Here is an 18,834-nt window from a genome sequence, read left to right on the forward strand (position 1 = left end):
AAGATGCTGGGAGTGGAACAAATCTTTGCAGCAAGACAAAAGGTTTGTGGGAGTATAAGCAGACGTGGAGTCAGAGAAGGAGAAGGTGGGAGAGTGTTGTAACAGAAACAAGGGAGGGAATGTTTCCAGTAAGAAAAAGGAGAAGAGTTGGTCAATGGTGTCAGATGCCATAGAGGAATAGAAAATAGGACAACTGAGAAGAGGTTTTTGGACATGTTTTTAGACGGCTTTATTAGCAGGACTCTTGATAGCAAGTGACAGAAACTGAACTCTAAATAAGGAGAAAAAAAAAGCTCACAAAATCAAAGGATAAACTGAAGAGAATAGACTTGGGAAGAATAGCATTAACTAGAACCAGACACTAATGTCTTTAAAGGTTTCTCTTTATCTCATGTGTCTTCCTCTCAGACCAGCTTTCTCCATATGGCTCTGGCCTTGGGTACCAGCCATGTGGTAACATCCTTAGAGCTTAGACACCAGAGAAGAAAGCGATTTTTCTTTCTCATTTTTCAGTCTTCCTTTGATTTACATAGTTTATAAATTTCTGGGACCACAGGAAAAAATGCTCTGTTTATATGTAATTTTTAGTTAGGATTTAGATTCATTTCATTATATGCATATTTTTCATCTACATGAATAATTGGCAGGAAATTTGAAAGTCATGCAGGAAACAAGGTAGTTTCTGTTGGGCAGGACTGATACAGACTTTGCAGTACATCTAGTGTTCCTGGCTTTCACCCATTTCAGTGCTGGCACTGAAAAGTGCCCTCACTAATTTCCAAAATATATGTCTAGGTAGTATGCACTCTTTGAGAACCACTGATACAGGAGAAAAGCAGAGAAACCAGCTTGATTAGTAAAAATGGAAAGAACTCCAGACTACCCTCTTCCTAAAGAGCTGTATAAATCATAATATTTCACTTAGCAAAACTGAGTAAGAGATAATTTACTGAGTGACTACTCTGTTAGGTCAAGCTTTACTAATGGAAAGAATATGATAAACAGAAAATCATTTTAAGTAGAACAATTAAATGAAGGATGGTAGAAGTTCCTATATGAAATTTTTGTGTTAACAAAAGGTTTTTCAAGTGAAACCAATAAGAAATATCTTGTATAATTAGTCTAAGTCCAAGATTTGTAAATCTCTTTTTTCTCCTTTAAAAGAAATTTCTACTCTATGTCATGAAAGTCATTTTTTTACCTTTTTAATATATATTTTCACATATATTCATTTTTAATGAAAAAATCCCATTTTATATCAGATCCAATTATAGCAAAAACTATTCTTTTAAAGAAATGTCCTCTTTTTTTACTCTCTTGAATCTTGTGAAACTTGCATAGGAAATAGAGAAAAACATTATTAACTTGCTTCTCTTGAGAATTTTAGTAGGGTGTACTTATAAGTGTAATCAAAATCATATGAATACTTAGTGCTGCTGCTGTTAAATTTGTAATGAGTTGTAGGGTTTCTTTAAAAACACCCCAACTGGCTCTCATCCAAGTAACTTGTTTGCAGAACTTAGCTGTAGTACAAATCAGGAAAGCTGTGGTTAACTGTTGACCCGATCAGTAAAAAAATTCAATTTCTAAGTATTAAGACACTATTCATATTTAGTATGTATTTAAGAAATGTATATCATTTTACTCATTTGAACATATGAAGTCAGAGCTAGAGATGATGATCTTTAGCCTTTGGGTTTATTACCCAGAAAGTTGGTAATATTTCATTTAGATTAGCTTGATAATGCACTATTCATATGAATTGATTTCAGTATAATTTAAATAAACTTAATAATCATTTACATGCATTTTACAGGCTTACTGAAAATCCTTTACCTTATAAAAATGTGAATTCTAGAAATAGATCATGGTCTATTATAAATTTTTAGAAGTCATAAATTATTTGAAGAAATATCGATGCCTTTCTTCTGAAGTCTATGTAAGAATTAAGTATTATGAGCAGTTTTTAATTGTCTAGACTCTGGCTTCCATTTAGTAACAATACTATATATGTGGGCATTAGTTTCCTCAGGCCAGTCCACTAAGGCCTTTTTGTGCAATAAAATACAGTGCATTAAGAAGCAATTATCACCCCACTAGGATGGAAAAAAACAAAGTATTGAAATCTATTGCTTAGGAAAAACAAATTTAATTGGGGAGAATGAGGCAGACTTCATGAGACTTCTACGGATATTCTAGAGTTTGATAGCCTCTGTTCCTGATAACTCAATCACTGTCTGTAACTTCACTTGAAATTTTATGGCTGTTCTTTATGTAGATACAGATACAGTATTAATATCACCCTGAAACACCAACTGTTGTTTTTGGTGATTTGGCATGTTTATTTCTTTTTCTCTTTTTTCTTAAGTAACCGAAAAAAAAAAGTATTGATAAAAGTGGTAGAGGAAAAATAAAGAGAATATGTGTATACAGTACCTGTGAGGAATAGATATTTCTGTTTCGAATTAGCTGAATTTAAGCAATAGAAAGCAGGAGAAAGAGAGTGAAAAAGAGGGATTTAGAAAGACATTGCTCAGTTTCTCTTCAGGACATCAGATGGCCCTGCCATCTTCTTGCATTTCTATTGGGGAAGGGAATCAGAATGGGAATGCATTGCAACTTGATGGTCATCGGTAAGCATGCCATGTGTAGATCAAATATCTGGAGGGCTGAAACTGAACTTATAATATTACCATATGAACATTGAGAAATTCTTATAATAGTGACAATGCTGAATTATTCTGGATATACTTTTGGTTACATGTATCTGTCTCTGTATTTAATATGTGGTATGTACGTTTTAAGGGGAATTTTATCTTAGTAACTACAGTAGAGGATTTGAAATAATAACAAACCTACAGTTGAGCAGTTCTTGCTATGTATAAACCAAACATTGATTGTTTTTCCATGAATACTTGAAAGTCAGTTGTATTAGTTAGTTTTCCAAGTTTCACATATAATACATTTTTGCTGATTCTTTTTCTGTAGTTGTGGAAACAGAAGTTTAAACAATGTGGTTTAACTTCAGTCCAGTTAAAATTCATCAGTTTTGTTTTTCAGATTATTTTGAAACACACTGTATTGCTAGTATCACATAGATTAATAGTTACTATAAATGCCTATTATGTCAAAGCTATGAATACAAATAAAAAGATACATGTTAAATGTATTTAGTATTGGGGGCTGTTTTAAAAATTAAAAGTATTAGTAAGCTCTTTTAAGCAATTTGACATTTGAAATAATAATGTTGATTTTCATTTTGAGAAATAATATTCAGACATATTTACAGAATAATTATTGGGCATTATGTGGAACTTACATTACAAAGGATAAGGGCATTGAATTAATTTTACTCCTTGTAAATGTTATGAGAGTAGCATATCTCTTATCCATATGCAGATATCCATATTTCTTTGATAGAATCTAATTTGAGCACATCAGGACAGATTGGCATTTTCAGTACCATAAAAACTGCATTGTTAATTGCAAACCATATTTAGTATGACCTTATAACAGTAGCACCTTAAGTGTCACGCTTTGTCTTTAATCTGCACACTAGAGCTGGGTTTATCTGTACTAGACAACTGTACTTCATGAAAAGGGTTTTTTTCTTGGTAGGCAATTAGCAGTAATTAGGAAGATTCACCTCAGTAAGATGTCAACATGAGATTGTTTAAAAAAGTTGAATGTCAGTGACTTAAAAAGAAAAGTTCTTCTGACACATAGGTATGGCATGTGAAACATGAAATGTTATTTTAACTTTTCTGCTTATTATTCATGCACAATATTATTTTGTCATTCAGACGCTACACTGACAGAGTGTAAAGGGTGTTAAAACAGTGCTGCTAGAATAAAGAGAGGATTAATCTACCATTGGCCAATTAGCCAAAGGGTACTTAATGGTCTCTAAAGGCTACTGAAGTCTAACTACTAGCAAAAGCATTGGTAAAAAGTCCTCTATATTACCTTCATTTGCTTGACATTTTGTGAAACATAGTATAGGCTTTTAATAACTGAATTTGTCAGAAAATAGTTTATAAATGAGTGTTGTTATAACTAAGTATATTTTTCATAAGAAAATTTTGTTACATAAATAATTCCACCTCTGCCTAAGATCTTTGTTCTTTTTTTTTTTTGGTTGGTGGTTTTTAATTTTTAATTCTTTTTCTTGAATATGTCAGGTATCATAATGAAGGAAAATGCATGTTTTAAATTTAAAACACTTGTTACTAACTTGGAAGAGTTATTAACCTGAACTATTTATCTTTCTAGATAAGTACTTTTATGGAAAATATTTTGCTAGTGACCTAGAAATTTATGTACTTTTCTTTGTAACTCATATGTTTTAATTAAGTGACTGTGCTTTTAGTCATACATGGATGACATGCAGAATTTTATTTCTTTCAGTTTTATTCCTTGTAAAAGAAAAATTTTCCCAATGAAAGAATATTAATACTATCCACAGGAGGGAGAAATATCATTAAGATCATGGTGACTTTCTAGGAGAGTCTTGCCTATAAAATTTACATGGATATTGTTCAACTAGAATTTTCTCTTCAGTCTCTTTTGCTTTAGTTCTGGTAACGAAATCCTTATGTTATAATTTTTTAAGATCATAATATAGGATTTTTAAAATTGCTGCCTCTGCTTAAATGTGAACCAGAAAAAAACTGATTGTGAGATATAAATGAACTTATGTATTCAATATGAAATGATTTCATTCACTATTCTCAGTTCTATGCAGAATTCAAAATTAAAGATTTTGGTGAAGTAATTGGAAACAGACCATTCCCAATAAATGATTGCTTTTCCCTACTTGGACTGTCAAGGCCTTTGGGTTTCAAAAGGAGAAAGAAAAATAAGAGACTCCACTATCATTATAGATGGAAACTAGCCCTCACTTTCTCTGGTTACTTATTGACCTTTTCTAACATTTGACATCTCACCTTTGCCCCAGTGTGGACTGGAAGGAATCCTTCTGCCACCAACTATTTCCTCCATAGGCTTCCCAGAAATCCTGCTCCTGTGACCCTGACATTCACCCTCATGTTAAGCTGGGTTTTCTAGCATTTCCATGTGTCTACTTTTCAGATCCCACTATCCCAACTAAGAACATTTTCAAATTTTTTAAATGGTTCATTATTTTAAGTTTCTAATCCAGTGGTGAAAAATATATGAGGAGAACTGAATAGTGTTTTTCAATGCTATAAAGTCGTTTCAATGCTATAAAGTCGTTGTCCAGGAAAAAAAAAAAAAAGTTAGGTCAGAATCAACCTTTTATTAGAAATGAGAAGTTATACCGCATCCTATTCCTTTACTGCTCCTAAACTAATTGAACACTCAAAACCATTTTCTTTACACAACTAGTATCATGTCCATTGAATAGGCAGATGTTGAATATTTTATTCTTTGGAGACAGCAAGATCAGAGAGTCTCTAAAAATATATTGTTTGGGGGGCGATTAGGGAAATGATTCTTTCTGGCTTTATTTTTTTCTAAACCCTTTTCTTCTTTTCATTTGGGCTATAAGAATGTTTTCCACGGGCCCTGTTTTATTTTTTCTGATAATTCATTCTTGAACATTAAAATGTTTACCGAGGCTCCCTGCTGGAGAAGAGACCCTCCATCTCATCAGGACTGCCCTGAATTTACTCAGCAGTTTCTGATAGATGCCTTCTCTAGAGTAAAAGTTGGAAAGCAGGATGATTGTATATCTAGCCATGGCCTTTAATGTTATATCGAGCTTCCAGGAAACTTTTGACAAAACAAATCAGGAGGAGTACACGGAAGGAAACTGGCTGTAACTTGCATTTACCAGACAGGATTTGAAGGCAGCAGCAGTTCCCTTAGCTCCCCGATTTGTTTCTCCATAGCACTTACTGTAGTTTATCATGATATATTTCTAGGTTATAGACTGGTAACTACCTAAAGGCAAGGATTATAACTTTTTTATCATTGAAAATATAGAGCTAATACAGTGCCTACCACATAGTATGTAAAAAGGAATGAATCACAGATATTGAGTCAGGTCCTGAATGTAGATCTTACCTAGCAAAATCTTGCAGAAAATATCAAGTTGGGGCCCAGAATAAACAAAAGGCATGAATGAACTCCCATGTAAGAGAATAAAGGAGAGTACAACCAGGGAGCCTTATCTACCCTGTTCATGGGATTACTGTTGAGAGCAACAAAAGGAAACTTCTGGCCAGAGGCTTTTTGCTTGGCAATTAAACTACAAAATGCAGATCTGGAAGAGGCAATTTATATTTCTAGCATAGAAACTGGAACAGTTTTTTTAGAGCTATTGAAAAAATAAACACAAAATTATGGATGAGGAAAAGAAAAACCAGAGTGAGGATGTTATACAAACTATGTACTGTGGATTCAGGACACTTGCTTAAGGGAAGGTAGGGAGGCAATAAGGGAGAAAGGAATAGGTTCAAAAAAGGGGCTGCTTTTTAAAATTTGGGATTCATACTAGTTTTCCATGTTATGTAACAAATTACCACAAATTTAGCAGCTTAGAAACGATATACACATTACCTCACAGTTTCCATAGTCAGGAGTCTGGCACAGGTTAGTGGGATCCTTTGCTCAGAGTATCACAAGCAGCCAAACTGCCTTTCTTTCTGGAGTTCAGGCTTTTCTTCCAAGCTTCTGTGTTTGTTGGGAAAATTTAGTTCCTTGTGGTTGTAGGACTGAAGTACCTGTTTTCTTGCTCAAGGACCATTCTCAGCTCCTGAGGTCTTCCTTAGGGCCTTAACGTTATAGCCCCCTCTGTAGTCCTCTCATAACATGGCAACTTACTTCCTCAAGGCCAGCAGGAGAATCTTACCTCTGGCTAAAAGAGCCCCTGACTTTTTTTTAAAGGGCTTACCTGATTATTCACCAGCCAGGGTAATCTCACTTTTGATTAACTCAAAGTCATGTGACTAGGGACCATAATTTACATCTACAGAATCCCTTTGCATATAACAAACATAATGCAAATAGTGTAATCATGGGAGTGATAGCCTATCATATTCACAGTTCCAACACACATACAAGGGCATAGGCCATTGGGGGTCATCTAAGAATTCTGCCCACCACAGTGCTCATTACTGAATAATGAATTCTCTAATATTTCCATGTTTCTTCTTACAGTTGCTTAGAGGGTTCTTTCCTCTTTAGAGACTTAATGCTTCTTCAATGTTATATTTAAATAAATAATTAATAACCAGTGTCTCATTTTAAACTTTTATAGTGTTAACTTCTATTTTATAACCTCTGGTTAAATCAATACAAATCTCAGTATTATTCTCATTGACGTCAACTTTTAAGTTGAAATCGATTTTTAGAAGATTGTAGAGGGGGCTTCCCTAGTGGCACAGTGGTTGAGAGTCCACCTGCCGATGCTGGGGACACGGGTTCATGCCACGGTCCGGGAAGATCCCACATGCTGCGGAGCAGCTGAGCCCGTGAGCCATGGCCGCTGGGCCTGCGCGTCCGGAGCCTGTGCTCCACAACGGGAGAGGCCACAACAGTGAGAGACCCGCATACCCGAAAAAAAAAAAAAAGATTGTAGAGGAACTGCACTTGTATCCTAGTAGGGAATCCTAAGTTAAGATCAAACAAATAACTGTCACTTAAGACAAAGTAAAGTTTCTGTCATGAGAGAAATTACAGAATTATTTGGTATTTGTATGTGTGTGTATGTATATAGCACAACTTTTTATTAATTCAGGTCCTCAGCCTTTAGGACACTTCTTAGACTCTGTATGGTAGCATTTTCCACAAGCTAATAATGCTAACAATAATACTGTAAATTTAAAGTTTACCAAGTGCTATCACAGATTTAAAAAAAAATTCTGCCCTCAAGATTACCTTTGCTAGGTAAGCAAGCATCATCTCTGGGTTTTTTTTGTTTGTTTTCTTTTTTTGTTGTTTTTTTTTTTTTTATTGCGGTACGCGGGCCTCTCACTGTTGTGGCCTCTCGCGTTGCAGAGCACAGGCTCCCTACACGCAGACTCAGCGGCCATGGCTCACAGACCTAGCCGCTCCGCGGCATGTGGGATCTTCCCGGACCGAGGCACGAACCCGTGTCCCCTGCATCGGCAGGCGGACTTTCAACCACTGCGCCACCAGGGTAGCCCCATCTCTGTTTTTCAACAGAGAAACCGTCAAGTGCTTGCTCAGTGTCACTCAGCTGGTAAGCAGTAGACCCCAAATTAGAATCCAGAAATTATGACTCTTCTATGTGTTTTAATATTATTTATGATTTTAATGTGATATGACTTAAATATTTTTAAATCTTTGGATATGGAAAGGTAATAATATAGAAACAGGAATCATGCTTCTGATAAAAAAGAAAAATAATTTTAAGAGTAATTTTAATTTATTGATAGATTTTACAATGCAATCACTGTTTTTTGTTTTTGTTTTTGTTTTTTGCGGTACGCGGGCCTCTCACTTTTGGGGCCTCTCCTGCTGCGGAGCACAGGCTCCGGACGCACAGGCTCAGCGGCCATGGCTCACAGGCCCAGCCGCTGCGCGGCATGTGGGATTTTCCCGGACCAGGGCACGAACCCGCGTCGCCTGCATTGGCAGGCGGACTCCCAACCACTGCGCCACCAGGGAAGCCCAATCACTGTTTTTTAAATAAATTTATTTTTAGCTGTGCTGGATTTTCGTTGCTACACGCGGGCTTTCTCTAGCTGCAGTGAGCAGGGGCTACTCTTCGTTGTGGTATGCGGGCTTCTCATTGCGGTGGCTTCTCTTGTTGCAGAGCAGGGTCCCTAGGCGTGCGGGATTCATTAGTTGTGGCACGCTGGCTCAGTAGTTATGGCTCACAGACTCTAGGGTGCAGGCTCAGTAGTTGTGGTGCATGGGCTTAGTTGCTCTGCTGCATGTGGGATCTTCCTGGACCAGGGCTCGAACCCGTGTCCCCTGCATTGGCAGGTGGATTCTTAACGACTGCATCACTAGGGAAGTCCCAACAGCACAATCACTTTCTAACGAGGTCACCACAAAAGTCTCACATTCCAAACCAAGTATAAACAAAAGAAAGTTATTATTTATCATTCTTGTCTCATCTATAAAACTTCTCAATTAAGGAATAGAATGCTTAAACTGAGAGAAGTTAGTAATAGAGCCATAATTACTTGTCCAAAAGGATTCAAAACTGATAGAATGTATGATTTGTCTATTTCTTCTATTTTGACAGGTGCTCTGTAGCATTTCTAGACATATATAATTAACATCAGAAATATGTTTTAAGGATTATAGAGTTAAAACAGTTTAATCAAAGCATAATTTATATTTTAATAAATTGCAAGTCATTTGGTTTACTGTCTCCATAATTTCAATATTTCTTTGTTTACTAAATTTTTATACCATTAAATTGAATGGTATAATTGCATATCTTTTAAAGAGATATATTTATTGTCTTGGTCTTTGCTCAATGAAGGATATATTTATAATGTCAGGATTTGCCACTGTGGAAAGAATAGATCTAATGGCATACAAGTTTAACAAATGAGAGAAGCCACCAGGAAGAAAAGATCCTCATCAAAATTTAGTCTTCTGTATGCAGATGTAGAGAATGGACTTGAGGACACAGGGAGGGGAAAGGGTAAGCTGGGACGAAGTGAGGCAGTGGCATGGACATATATACATATATATCAAATGTAAAATAGCTAGCTAGTGGGAAGCAGCCGCATAGCACAGGGAGATCAGCTCGGTGCTTTGTGTACACCTAGAGGGGTGGCATAGGGAGGGTGGGAGGAAGACACAAGAGGGAGGGGATATGGGGATATACATATATGTATAGCTGATTCGCTTTGTTATACAGCAGAAACTAACACACCATTGTAAAGCAATTATACTCCAATAAAGATGTTAAAAGATTTTTAAAAATTTAGTCTTCTGTGTTGCCTGAGATTCCACCTAGAATTGTAGCCATGAGTTATGTCTTAACAAATGAAAATCTCAAAAAGTCTAATTTAGATGCAGAACATTAACTTTAGGATTGATAAATGTTCTGCTGCATACTATTTAAGTAAAAGCTTAATAATACTACATTGCTAATAAAAGTGTATTTTAATTTATATGGTAATAAAATAATAGAAAGATTATATATAAAAGCTGAAATCAGTGTGTGTTTATAGCACCATCTGTGCGACAAACAGGTAGACTTGAATTTTTGAAACCTTTCTTCTGTTTCTTAGTATACAAAAAGCATTGCTTTTAGATACCATGGTAGGGGGGTGGGGGTGGATACATAGGTTAACAAAGGCACAGTCCTCTCTCAAGCCTTTGCTAGGGCCGTGGTTGAGGAACAGCCATAATGCTATGGGAGCTAAGAGAATGGAGAAGCTACTTGGTTGGAAAAAAGGAGACAACTACAGAGAAGATTTCATAAAGGAGGAAATACTAAGCTACTCTTTATGCATGAGAGAGATTTCAGCAGAAGGAAACACCATGTGTAGAGTCATCAATGTAGAAATGGCTGAAAGTTTTGGGGAAGGGCAGACAAGTTTGACTGCAGATGATGTGTGACTGAAACACAAATTGAAGTTAAATCTTACAGAGCTTTATTATAAGCACAAACATCTGAGCTTTATTCTGTTGGGCTGAGGAACCCCTGCAGAGTTTTGAATAAGAGAGTAACAGGTCAGTGTTGTCTTGGGAAGTTGTATAAAAGATGATTTGAACGTAGAGAAAGGTTGCCCATAGGGGAAAGGTTATTGCAGTGGTCTTAGTGGGATGATGAGTCTGCATTAAGAAAGTGGCAGGGGCTTCCCTGGTGGCGCAGTGGTTGAGAGTCCACCTGCCGATGCAGGGGACACGGGTTCGTGACCCGGTCCGGGGAGATTCCACATGCCGCGGAGAGGCTGGGCCCGTGAGCCATGGCCACTGAGCCTGCGCGTCCAGAGCCTGTGCTCCGCAACGGGAGAGGCCACGACAGTGAGAGGCCTGCGTATCGCAAAAAAAAAAGAAAGTGGCAGAAGGAAATGAATATGAGAAATATTACATAATTTATAGAACCTGACGATTGGGCACAGAGAATTAATAAACAGGGAGGGAGATGTATTCAACCTTGAATGATAACCAGGAAGATTTTCAGACTTAGGGAAATTATGAGTTTGCTTTTGATTTTTCATGTTATTTGTTACCTTTGGGACAATCCAGGGATGAATATTTTCTGAAAAATATAAAAAAACACGCTTTTAGATCATAGGTTAAAATATAGCCAAAGAAATTTTTTTTTCACCGAAACATACTTGTTATTTCACCAAAACGTAGTTTAATCTCAAATATATCAAGCCCTAGTTTTGAATTCATGATCTAAAATATTCATATTTAACAGTATACACATGTATACACAAATATATATGTAATTACAGATTTATTGATATACTTTTTAGAAATTGTGTTTAAACATAGTGTTAATACTTAAGTAACTTATGTCCCGTATATATATGACAATACATGTTAGCCACATCTTCTACTGTTTTAACTAGAATTCTTAACAAAGAAAGCATTTTTTCCACCTCTGAGAGACTTCAGTACCATTTTGTATAATTGTTCCTTATGTTAAGCTACCATTATTATAAGCTTCTTTGGAATAATAAAGTAATAGTGCAGTTATCCTCTTAAGGATCTCTAAGTTGTTATGCCATTATAGCTTGGTGGCGTTCTGCTGACTACAGATGGGTGAATGAAAGGGGCTAACATTAGGGCGGTTTCTTTTATAGTTTCATAAAAGCATTACCAGTATGCCATTTAGTAAAATGTTCATGTTATTAAAAATTTTAATGTAAGGAGTTTAGTGCAATCTACCTCAACATTACAAAGAGGACTTGTCAACTATCAATCAAGTGCATAAAACTGAGTGAATGTGTTTGTATGCTATTTATTTGAACTAAATTTCTAATAAGCCTCTTCTGCTAATTGGACTTAACGTTTCTGTTGCTAAATGAGAAGCATTTTGGCTGCTGTATAGGGTAGTAAGACCTACCCAGTGGAATAAACAACTAACATCTGTTATCCTGTCCTGCTCCAGCTTGACTTTTACCAGTTAAGTACATCAGCCCTGAAGTCAAGGTTATCAAATATGTGAATCTCTGGCACACCCATGTTTATGTGAAGGCAAAGAAATAGCACATCATGAGTAAAGACCAGCCAACCAAAAGATATTGAGTACAGATGGTCTATTTTGTTTTAACCTTTACAAGCCCTACAACCTTAAGCAAAAACTAGTGGAAGTTAGAAATTTTGTAGTTTTTATAATAACTATTTTTGTAATCAGTGTCACTTTTTTCTTTAGCATTTTCCTACCTGTACAATTTGATGCTGATAATTGTTAGGTTAAATGTAATTACTTTTATAATAAATTTATATTTATTTTCTTTAAAAAGAAGCTAAATTCGGATTTGGCTGAGCTTCGGAAAGAAAAAGAAGATTTACTAAAGAAATTGGAGCCTTCATCCGAAATCACAAGTTTGGCTGAAGAAGTTGCCCAGGTAACAGTTCCACGGATACAAGTTACATCACTTGGCCCTTCAAGGAGCATGGATTTGGAAATGAAGCAATTGCACTGTAAACTAAAGGTGATTATAAATTTTATTAAAGATGAAAACATTTATTAAGTTACTGAATCCTTAAAGACATGTTTCTATCAATTCTAATTTAATTCTACTAATAAAGGTAAATTATGGTATAAATAATCCCTAAATTATTAACACTACATTCAATCTCATCTTTCTATTTTAGCCTGGTAGATTCTTATCTGGTAACTTATAATACTATTCTCTGAAAAAATAGCAAGACACCATGAAATCCTATTCTCTGAAAAAATAGCAAGACACCATGAAAAAATAGCAAGACACCATGAAATCCTTAGGAGACGAGGGAAACTGGCCATTATCATTCTATTCCACTATTCAACTCCTCTCTGCCTGCCACTGAACAGAATTCTTTTTGGACATAATAATGTATCAACATAAATAGAATTGCTTTCCTGTACACATTTTGCTGCTGTTTTAACTTGGTGGTTCTTTGTTGGAGATGGGGAAGGAGGAGAGAATTAGGGGAAAGGAGAAGAAGCACAGAGCAAAGGTGAGTTGGTTTAATCAAGTTAAACCTGAGAGTGAGAATAAAGACCAGTGTTCCTTTTGCTTATAAAGAATTGTGTCTAAGTCCAGGTGAGACTGTCAACAACTTAAAAGTAAGGCTGGCCTTAGTTTTTACCCATATATAAATCTCTCTCACTTTGAAGGAATGTGTGAGTTACAAAGGTGAGACTAATGAGAATGCCTAAAGCAATTTAGATCATGCTTGATGTAAGTTTGAAGTGACATTGTCCATATCTAACCTGGAGTCCTGGAACACTGACCAGGCTGCATAGGGACAAAAAGGGTAAATCTTTACTTTTGTCTTATTTCATGCTTTAATATGGAAATATTCTGGAAGACTAGGTACTTTGAAGTAAATAATACTCTTGATACTACAAATTTCTGTTTCGACATTGTATGAGGTTGCTAGGGCTGCCATAACAAAATACCACCGAGGGCTTCCCTGGTGGCGCAGTGGTTGAGAGTCCGCCTGCCGATGCAGGGGACAGGGGTTCGTGCCCCGGTCCGGGAAGATCCCACATGCCGCTCCCGGCTGGGCCCGTGAGCCATGGCCACTGAGTCTGCAGGTCTGGAGCCTGTGCTCTGCAACAGGAGAGGCCACAACAGTGAGAGGCCTGCGTACCGCAAAAAAAAAAAAAAAAATACCACCGAGTGGCTGGCTTGAATAATAGAAATTTATGTTCCCATAGTTGTGGGGTTTAGAAGTCCAAGATCAAAGTATTGACACGTTTGATTTCTTCCAAATCCTCTTTCCTTGGCCTGTGGATGGCCGCCTTCTTGCTGTGTCTTCACATGGTCACCCCTCAGTCTATGAGGTCTGTGTCCTAATTGCTCCTCTGATAAGGACACCAGTCATGTTAGATTAAGGCCCACCCATGTGACCTCATTTTACTTTAATTACCTCCTTAAAAGCCCCATCCAAATACATTTTTAAGTAGTGGAAGGGGAGGTTAGGACTTAAACATATGAATTTTGCCAGGACACAATTCAGCCTATAACAGGTATCAGATTGCTAACATAATAAATTTCTGAGAAATAGCTTATTTTCTACTTGATGTTTTCTATGCCTAGTAAAACAAAAATGGTTACATTTGAATCTCTTAAAGGTCTACATCCATCTTTTTTATTTTATCCAATTAATATTAGACTTTTCTATGTAAATTCTTAGGTGTACTTCTGAGATGTACATGGTTCATTCAGAAATTAGAGTGCTCATGTGCATTTCTGTGTCTCCATTTTTACCCATATTAGACATGTTTCCTCAAGGAACCCAACGTTATATAGATAAGATAATAAAATATTTAGTGACATATAAATTCCAGTGAATGATATATACATCAGTTATTTATATTTAGTTTAATTTGTAGTTCTTTATACAATCTGGATTGAGTAGTACTCCAACTTATATTTGTGATTTTTTTTGACCTCCTGATTGTTGAAAGGATACCTTTTGGTATATACCATGTTCTCTTCCAGTTTTCCAGTAAGTTAATAATGAAGAATAATAGTTTTTAAACTACTGTTAATTTATATATAATCTATTGCCAATCTAGTTCTAAGTCCTTTAAAAATGTTAACTCATTAAATAATCGTTTCAACCCTATGAGATAAATTCTGTTATTATATCTATTTTACAGTTAAGCAAACTGAGTACATTAATTGTCCAAGGTCACACAGCTACTAAGAGATAGAGCTGAGATTAGAACTCAATCCATAGGGCTCCAGCATCCATGCTTTTACTCATTTTGCTCTGAAAAATTTTTTAAGTGTTTAATAAACTTAAAAAGAAAGCTCTAACCAAGATAGATTATTACCATTATGACATCTTTGAAATATGTGTTTTACTCCAGATTTTGTCATGCTGCAGATAAGTATTATGCTGTAGGAAATGGAAAAGGGTCAGAGGACCTGGGTTTTGATCATTTTTTGTCCAGTAACTTCTTGTGTGTGGGACCTGACTGAGGAAATTACTTAGCTTCTCCAGAGGTCTAGAGCAGGAATACCTTTCTACCCTCTTCAAAAGGGTTTTTGAGGATTAAACAAAATAACTGTGAGACTTAGAGGGTCTGGCAAAAGTATTTATCAAGCTGGCATTGTTTTATTTATTATAATTCTGTAATCCCTCAATTATCCAGAAGTCAGAATTACAGCATTTTTCAGCCACCTAAAATAACAGGCTTAAGTCTAAAAACATAAAAGAATCAAACAGCTATCTTAAAATCCACTTAATTTATTCTGTTGAAGATATTGTCAGGGTTCATTTACTGCCTTTTGTCTTTTTTTTAAAATACAGCTGTAATGAGTTTATTTGTTTAACTTTTCAGCAGAAAACACCTCAAAAGCAGCAAATTAGAAGTATGTATATTAAGGGCCAGGATGCTTGTTTTTAGGCAGGAATATTGAGAGAATCAAGAAATTATGATCAACAGATTGACAGAAAAAAAATATAAAAATGCTAAGGTAAAAATACAAAATTAGAAAAACAGCAGCCTGGGACCATTCAGAGTAGGGCTGAGTAGCCATTTATATCATAATAGTTCTTAAAGGCATCATTATATAATGATACAGTGATAATAAATTAGATACAGTAATATAGCATAATTAATATAGTGATAATATTTATAATATATCATTATATTATAGTATCACTATTGCTTAATGTAATTGTGGATTGTCATTTCTAAATGAATGAACAATCATCCCGGAAAGAATTTAAGTTTAATGATTAAAGCAAAACCTTCAATTTTTTGGTAAATTTACTAGTGTGGAACATCTTACTCTGGCAATGCTAGAAATAAGACACCATATGTCACTGTAAACATGTAAAATATGATGGAAATTTAGATTGTGTAACACAAAATTTAATCAAAACTTTTAGCATTCAATACAGTTGCCAAGTTGAGGTAGCCTTGGGTTTTTAAGAAAATTAATATAATATTTAATGGAAATTTAAAATTTACATATGCCATACCAATGAGATATTTAAAGTCTGTCTGATGAATTTGACTCACATTTACATTGTGTGGTTAATGGTTTCATCTTTTCAGATTTATATTTTTTAGAATAAGTTAGTCAAACCTGGAAATAGTTCTCATAGAAACAATTAACTATAGTTATTAGAAAAATTAGCGAAATAACTACTACAAATACTTTTAAAGTTATATTTTATTCTATTTATATTATTTAATACTTTTTAAATTTAACAAATGAATTAATGTATGTCAATGCTGTCTTACAGGTAGAAAAACCAAAATATCAAATCACTAAATAATATCTCAGAGTACATGTTTTCTTGGAACTTGAGTCAAAATTGAAAGTTAGGTGTCCCTAACACTCTGGCTCCCAGGCCACGCAGACAACAAATACCACAAAGGTGTTCTGCTTTGAAAAACTAATAATTATGTATAAATACTTTAATACTTAATATTGTTTATAAGTTCAAGTAAGGAAGTATTCAGTATTCATAAGTTTATCAGTTATCTTTTACTATCTAACATTATCCTAAAATGTAGCAGCTTAAAACAGCAGCAATTTATTATTTCTTATGATCCAGTGGGTTCACTAGGTAGGTCTTTTGCTGCTGTCTGCTGGGTCCCCTCATATGACTGCATTCTTCTAAACCAAGGATTTACCTGAGCTGGAAGTTCCAAGAGAGCCTCACTCAAAGGCTGGCAGTTGGTCTGCTGGCTGTCATCTGGGGTACCTCAGTACTCTCCCAGATGGCCTTTCCTCTATATTTGTTGGAAGGTGATCCCAGAGCAGCATTCCAAGAGGGCAAAGATGCAAGCTAGAAGGATTTAGGGCCTAAATCTGATATTTGCACAGTGTCATATGCCACGTACTTTTGGTCAAAGCAAATCGCAGGCCAGGCCAGATTCAAAGGGTTGGGAGACGGATTACACCTCTTGATGGGAGGTGCAGCAAAGCTTTGTGACTATATTTAGTCTGTTACAGGTAATTAGTAAATCCAGAATTAGTTTTAAGTGATCTTACTAAACCATAAAAATAATTAATCACATACACATTTACATTTTACAAAATCCATATTTCCCGTAAATGTATTTTGGGTATATACTCTTTGCAGTTATTATGTGAGTGTGTTCCTCTATGATTTTGGCATGTTATATAAAAATTTTAGTGTGCCATGTTATTTCTGTTAGAACATACAAAATGAAGCATATTAAAATGTTTAAATGTTCATTTTAATTATAACCATAATTTTTGCAATTTTATTATCTTCATGAAAATGGCATTTATACTTATGCTGCTTTAGAACAAGATTGAAAGACATATTTGAATTTATGTGTATTTTTAATCTAGAATGCAACTAATGAACTCACTAAACAATCATCAAACTTGAAGTCTCTGAAATCTGAACTCCTAGCAAAAGAAGAACACATAAAGGAAATGCATGAAAAGTATGTGCTTTATATTTTTATCCATTGTATTTGGTGCCACCTAGTGGCGGCTAACTATTAAACATTGCACACCAAGAAACAATACCAACTTGTTTGCCTTTCTTAGTTCGTTTTTAAGCCTACACAAGATGAAAGTTTAAAGAATATTACAAATATCATGGTTTATGGCAAGATAGTTACTATTTTTTAATTAGAGTAAGAATGTTTAAAGTTAGATTTTCCATCTTAAACATATTTAATTCTGAATAAATATCAACTAATGGCTGAAAGACTATGAACAGAAAACTTTAGAATGTAGTAATTATTAGACTAAAAATATATGTATAGGTTGATCTTTATATTGGATTTAATGCCTAAGCTTATAAAGCGAAGGTTGAAAAAAAGTGGAAGTTTTGTTTGTGTTTAAAATAACTGGAGGGTTATGAAATATTATAATACTTTGTGTATTTATACTAAAAAGGAGTTTAAAATGTTCTATCTCACAGAATCAAAATTATTTCCTTTCTATATCTTTTATAGATATACTAGAGCTTAGAAGTTGTAACATGTTTAGAAAGAATTCTAATCATTCATAATTTGAGATACATGTACCTCATGTACATACATGTATATACCACGTTATAAGTGAAGATCACTTAAAATCTTAACAGATAAAACTATTAGGCAAAAAGATTGGTTAATTTTTTTAAAAGACTATCTTGAAGCTTATTTATGGACTGAGTTAGTCTTGCTTACTGTTTACCAGTGAGAACTTTAGAGAAACATTCTTTGAATCCTGGCTTCTTTACCTGCTAGCTCTGGGACTCAATTTAATAGAATTAACTCATAAAGTTCTTAGAATTAAATGAGTTAGTACTTATAAGTGCTTTACTTATGTAAAGCACTTATAACAGTGACTGGCACATAGTAAACACTCAATAAATGTTAGCTGTTGTTCTTTTTATAGTAGTAATTGTAGTAGTTGTTACTGTATCTATCATTTTATACTTAGCGTTATCAATTTAAGCTAAACTGATATGTCAGTTCAATCTCATATGATATTAAATTAGAACTGATATGTCAGTTCAGTCTCATATGATATTAAATTTACATAGCTTTAAAGTGAAAAAGAAAAACTATTTTCTTCGGCTATTCTTTGAAATGTATAATAAATGTATAATATTATCAAATTTTATGTTTGTTTATTAGAGTATAGAATTCTTGCTTATCGGTGTTGTGATTTTTGATAATCTCTAAATATTGCTTTGTATTTTTCTTAGAATGCAAAAATGGAACATAAATATAATAATTTTAATTTTTCA

At 34.8% G+C, this 18,834-nt stretch overlaps 1 protein-coding gene across 3 annotated transcripts in view; it reads left to right on the plus strand.

Moving 5' to 3' along the window:
* The window catches only part of CNTLN (centlein), a 331,029-nt gene that overhangs the window by 262,747 nt on the left and 49,448 nt on the right, over positions 1-18,834 (plus strand). For all 3 annotated transcript variants that reach the window (XM_060155107.1, XM_060155109.1, XM_060155108.1), the window contains exons 18-19: positions 12,399-12,590; positions 17,436-17,533. In XM_060155107.1, the coding sequence (XP_060011090.1) occupies positions 12,399-12,590; positions 17,436-17,533 (290 nt within the window). The remainder of the gene's footprint in view (positions 1-12,398; positions 12,591-17,435; positions 17,534-18,834) is intronic.

The sequence above is a fragment of the Lagenorhynchus albirostris genome, chromosome 7, assembly GCF_949774975.1.
Source record: "Lagenorhynchus albirostris chromosome 7, mLagAlb1.1, whole genome shotgun sequence".
In the NCBI taxonomy this organism is placed as follows: domain Eukaryota; kingdom Metazoa; phylum Chordata; class Mammalia; order Artiodactyla; family Delphinidae; genus Lagenorhynchus; species Lagenorhynchus albirostris.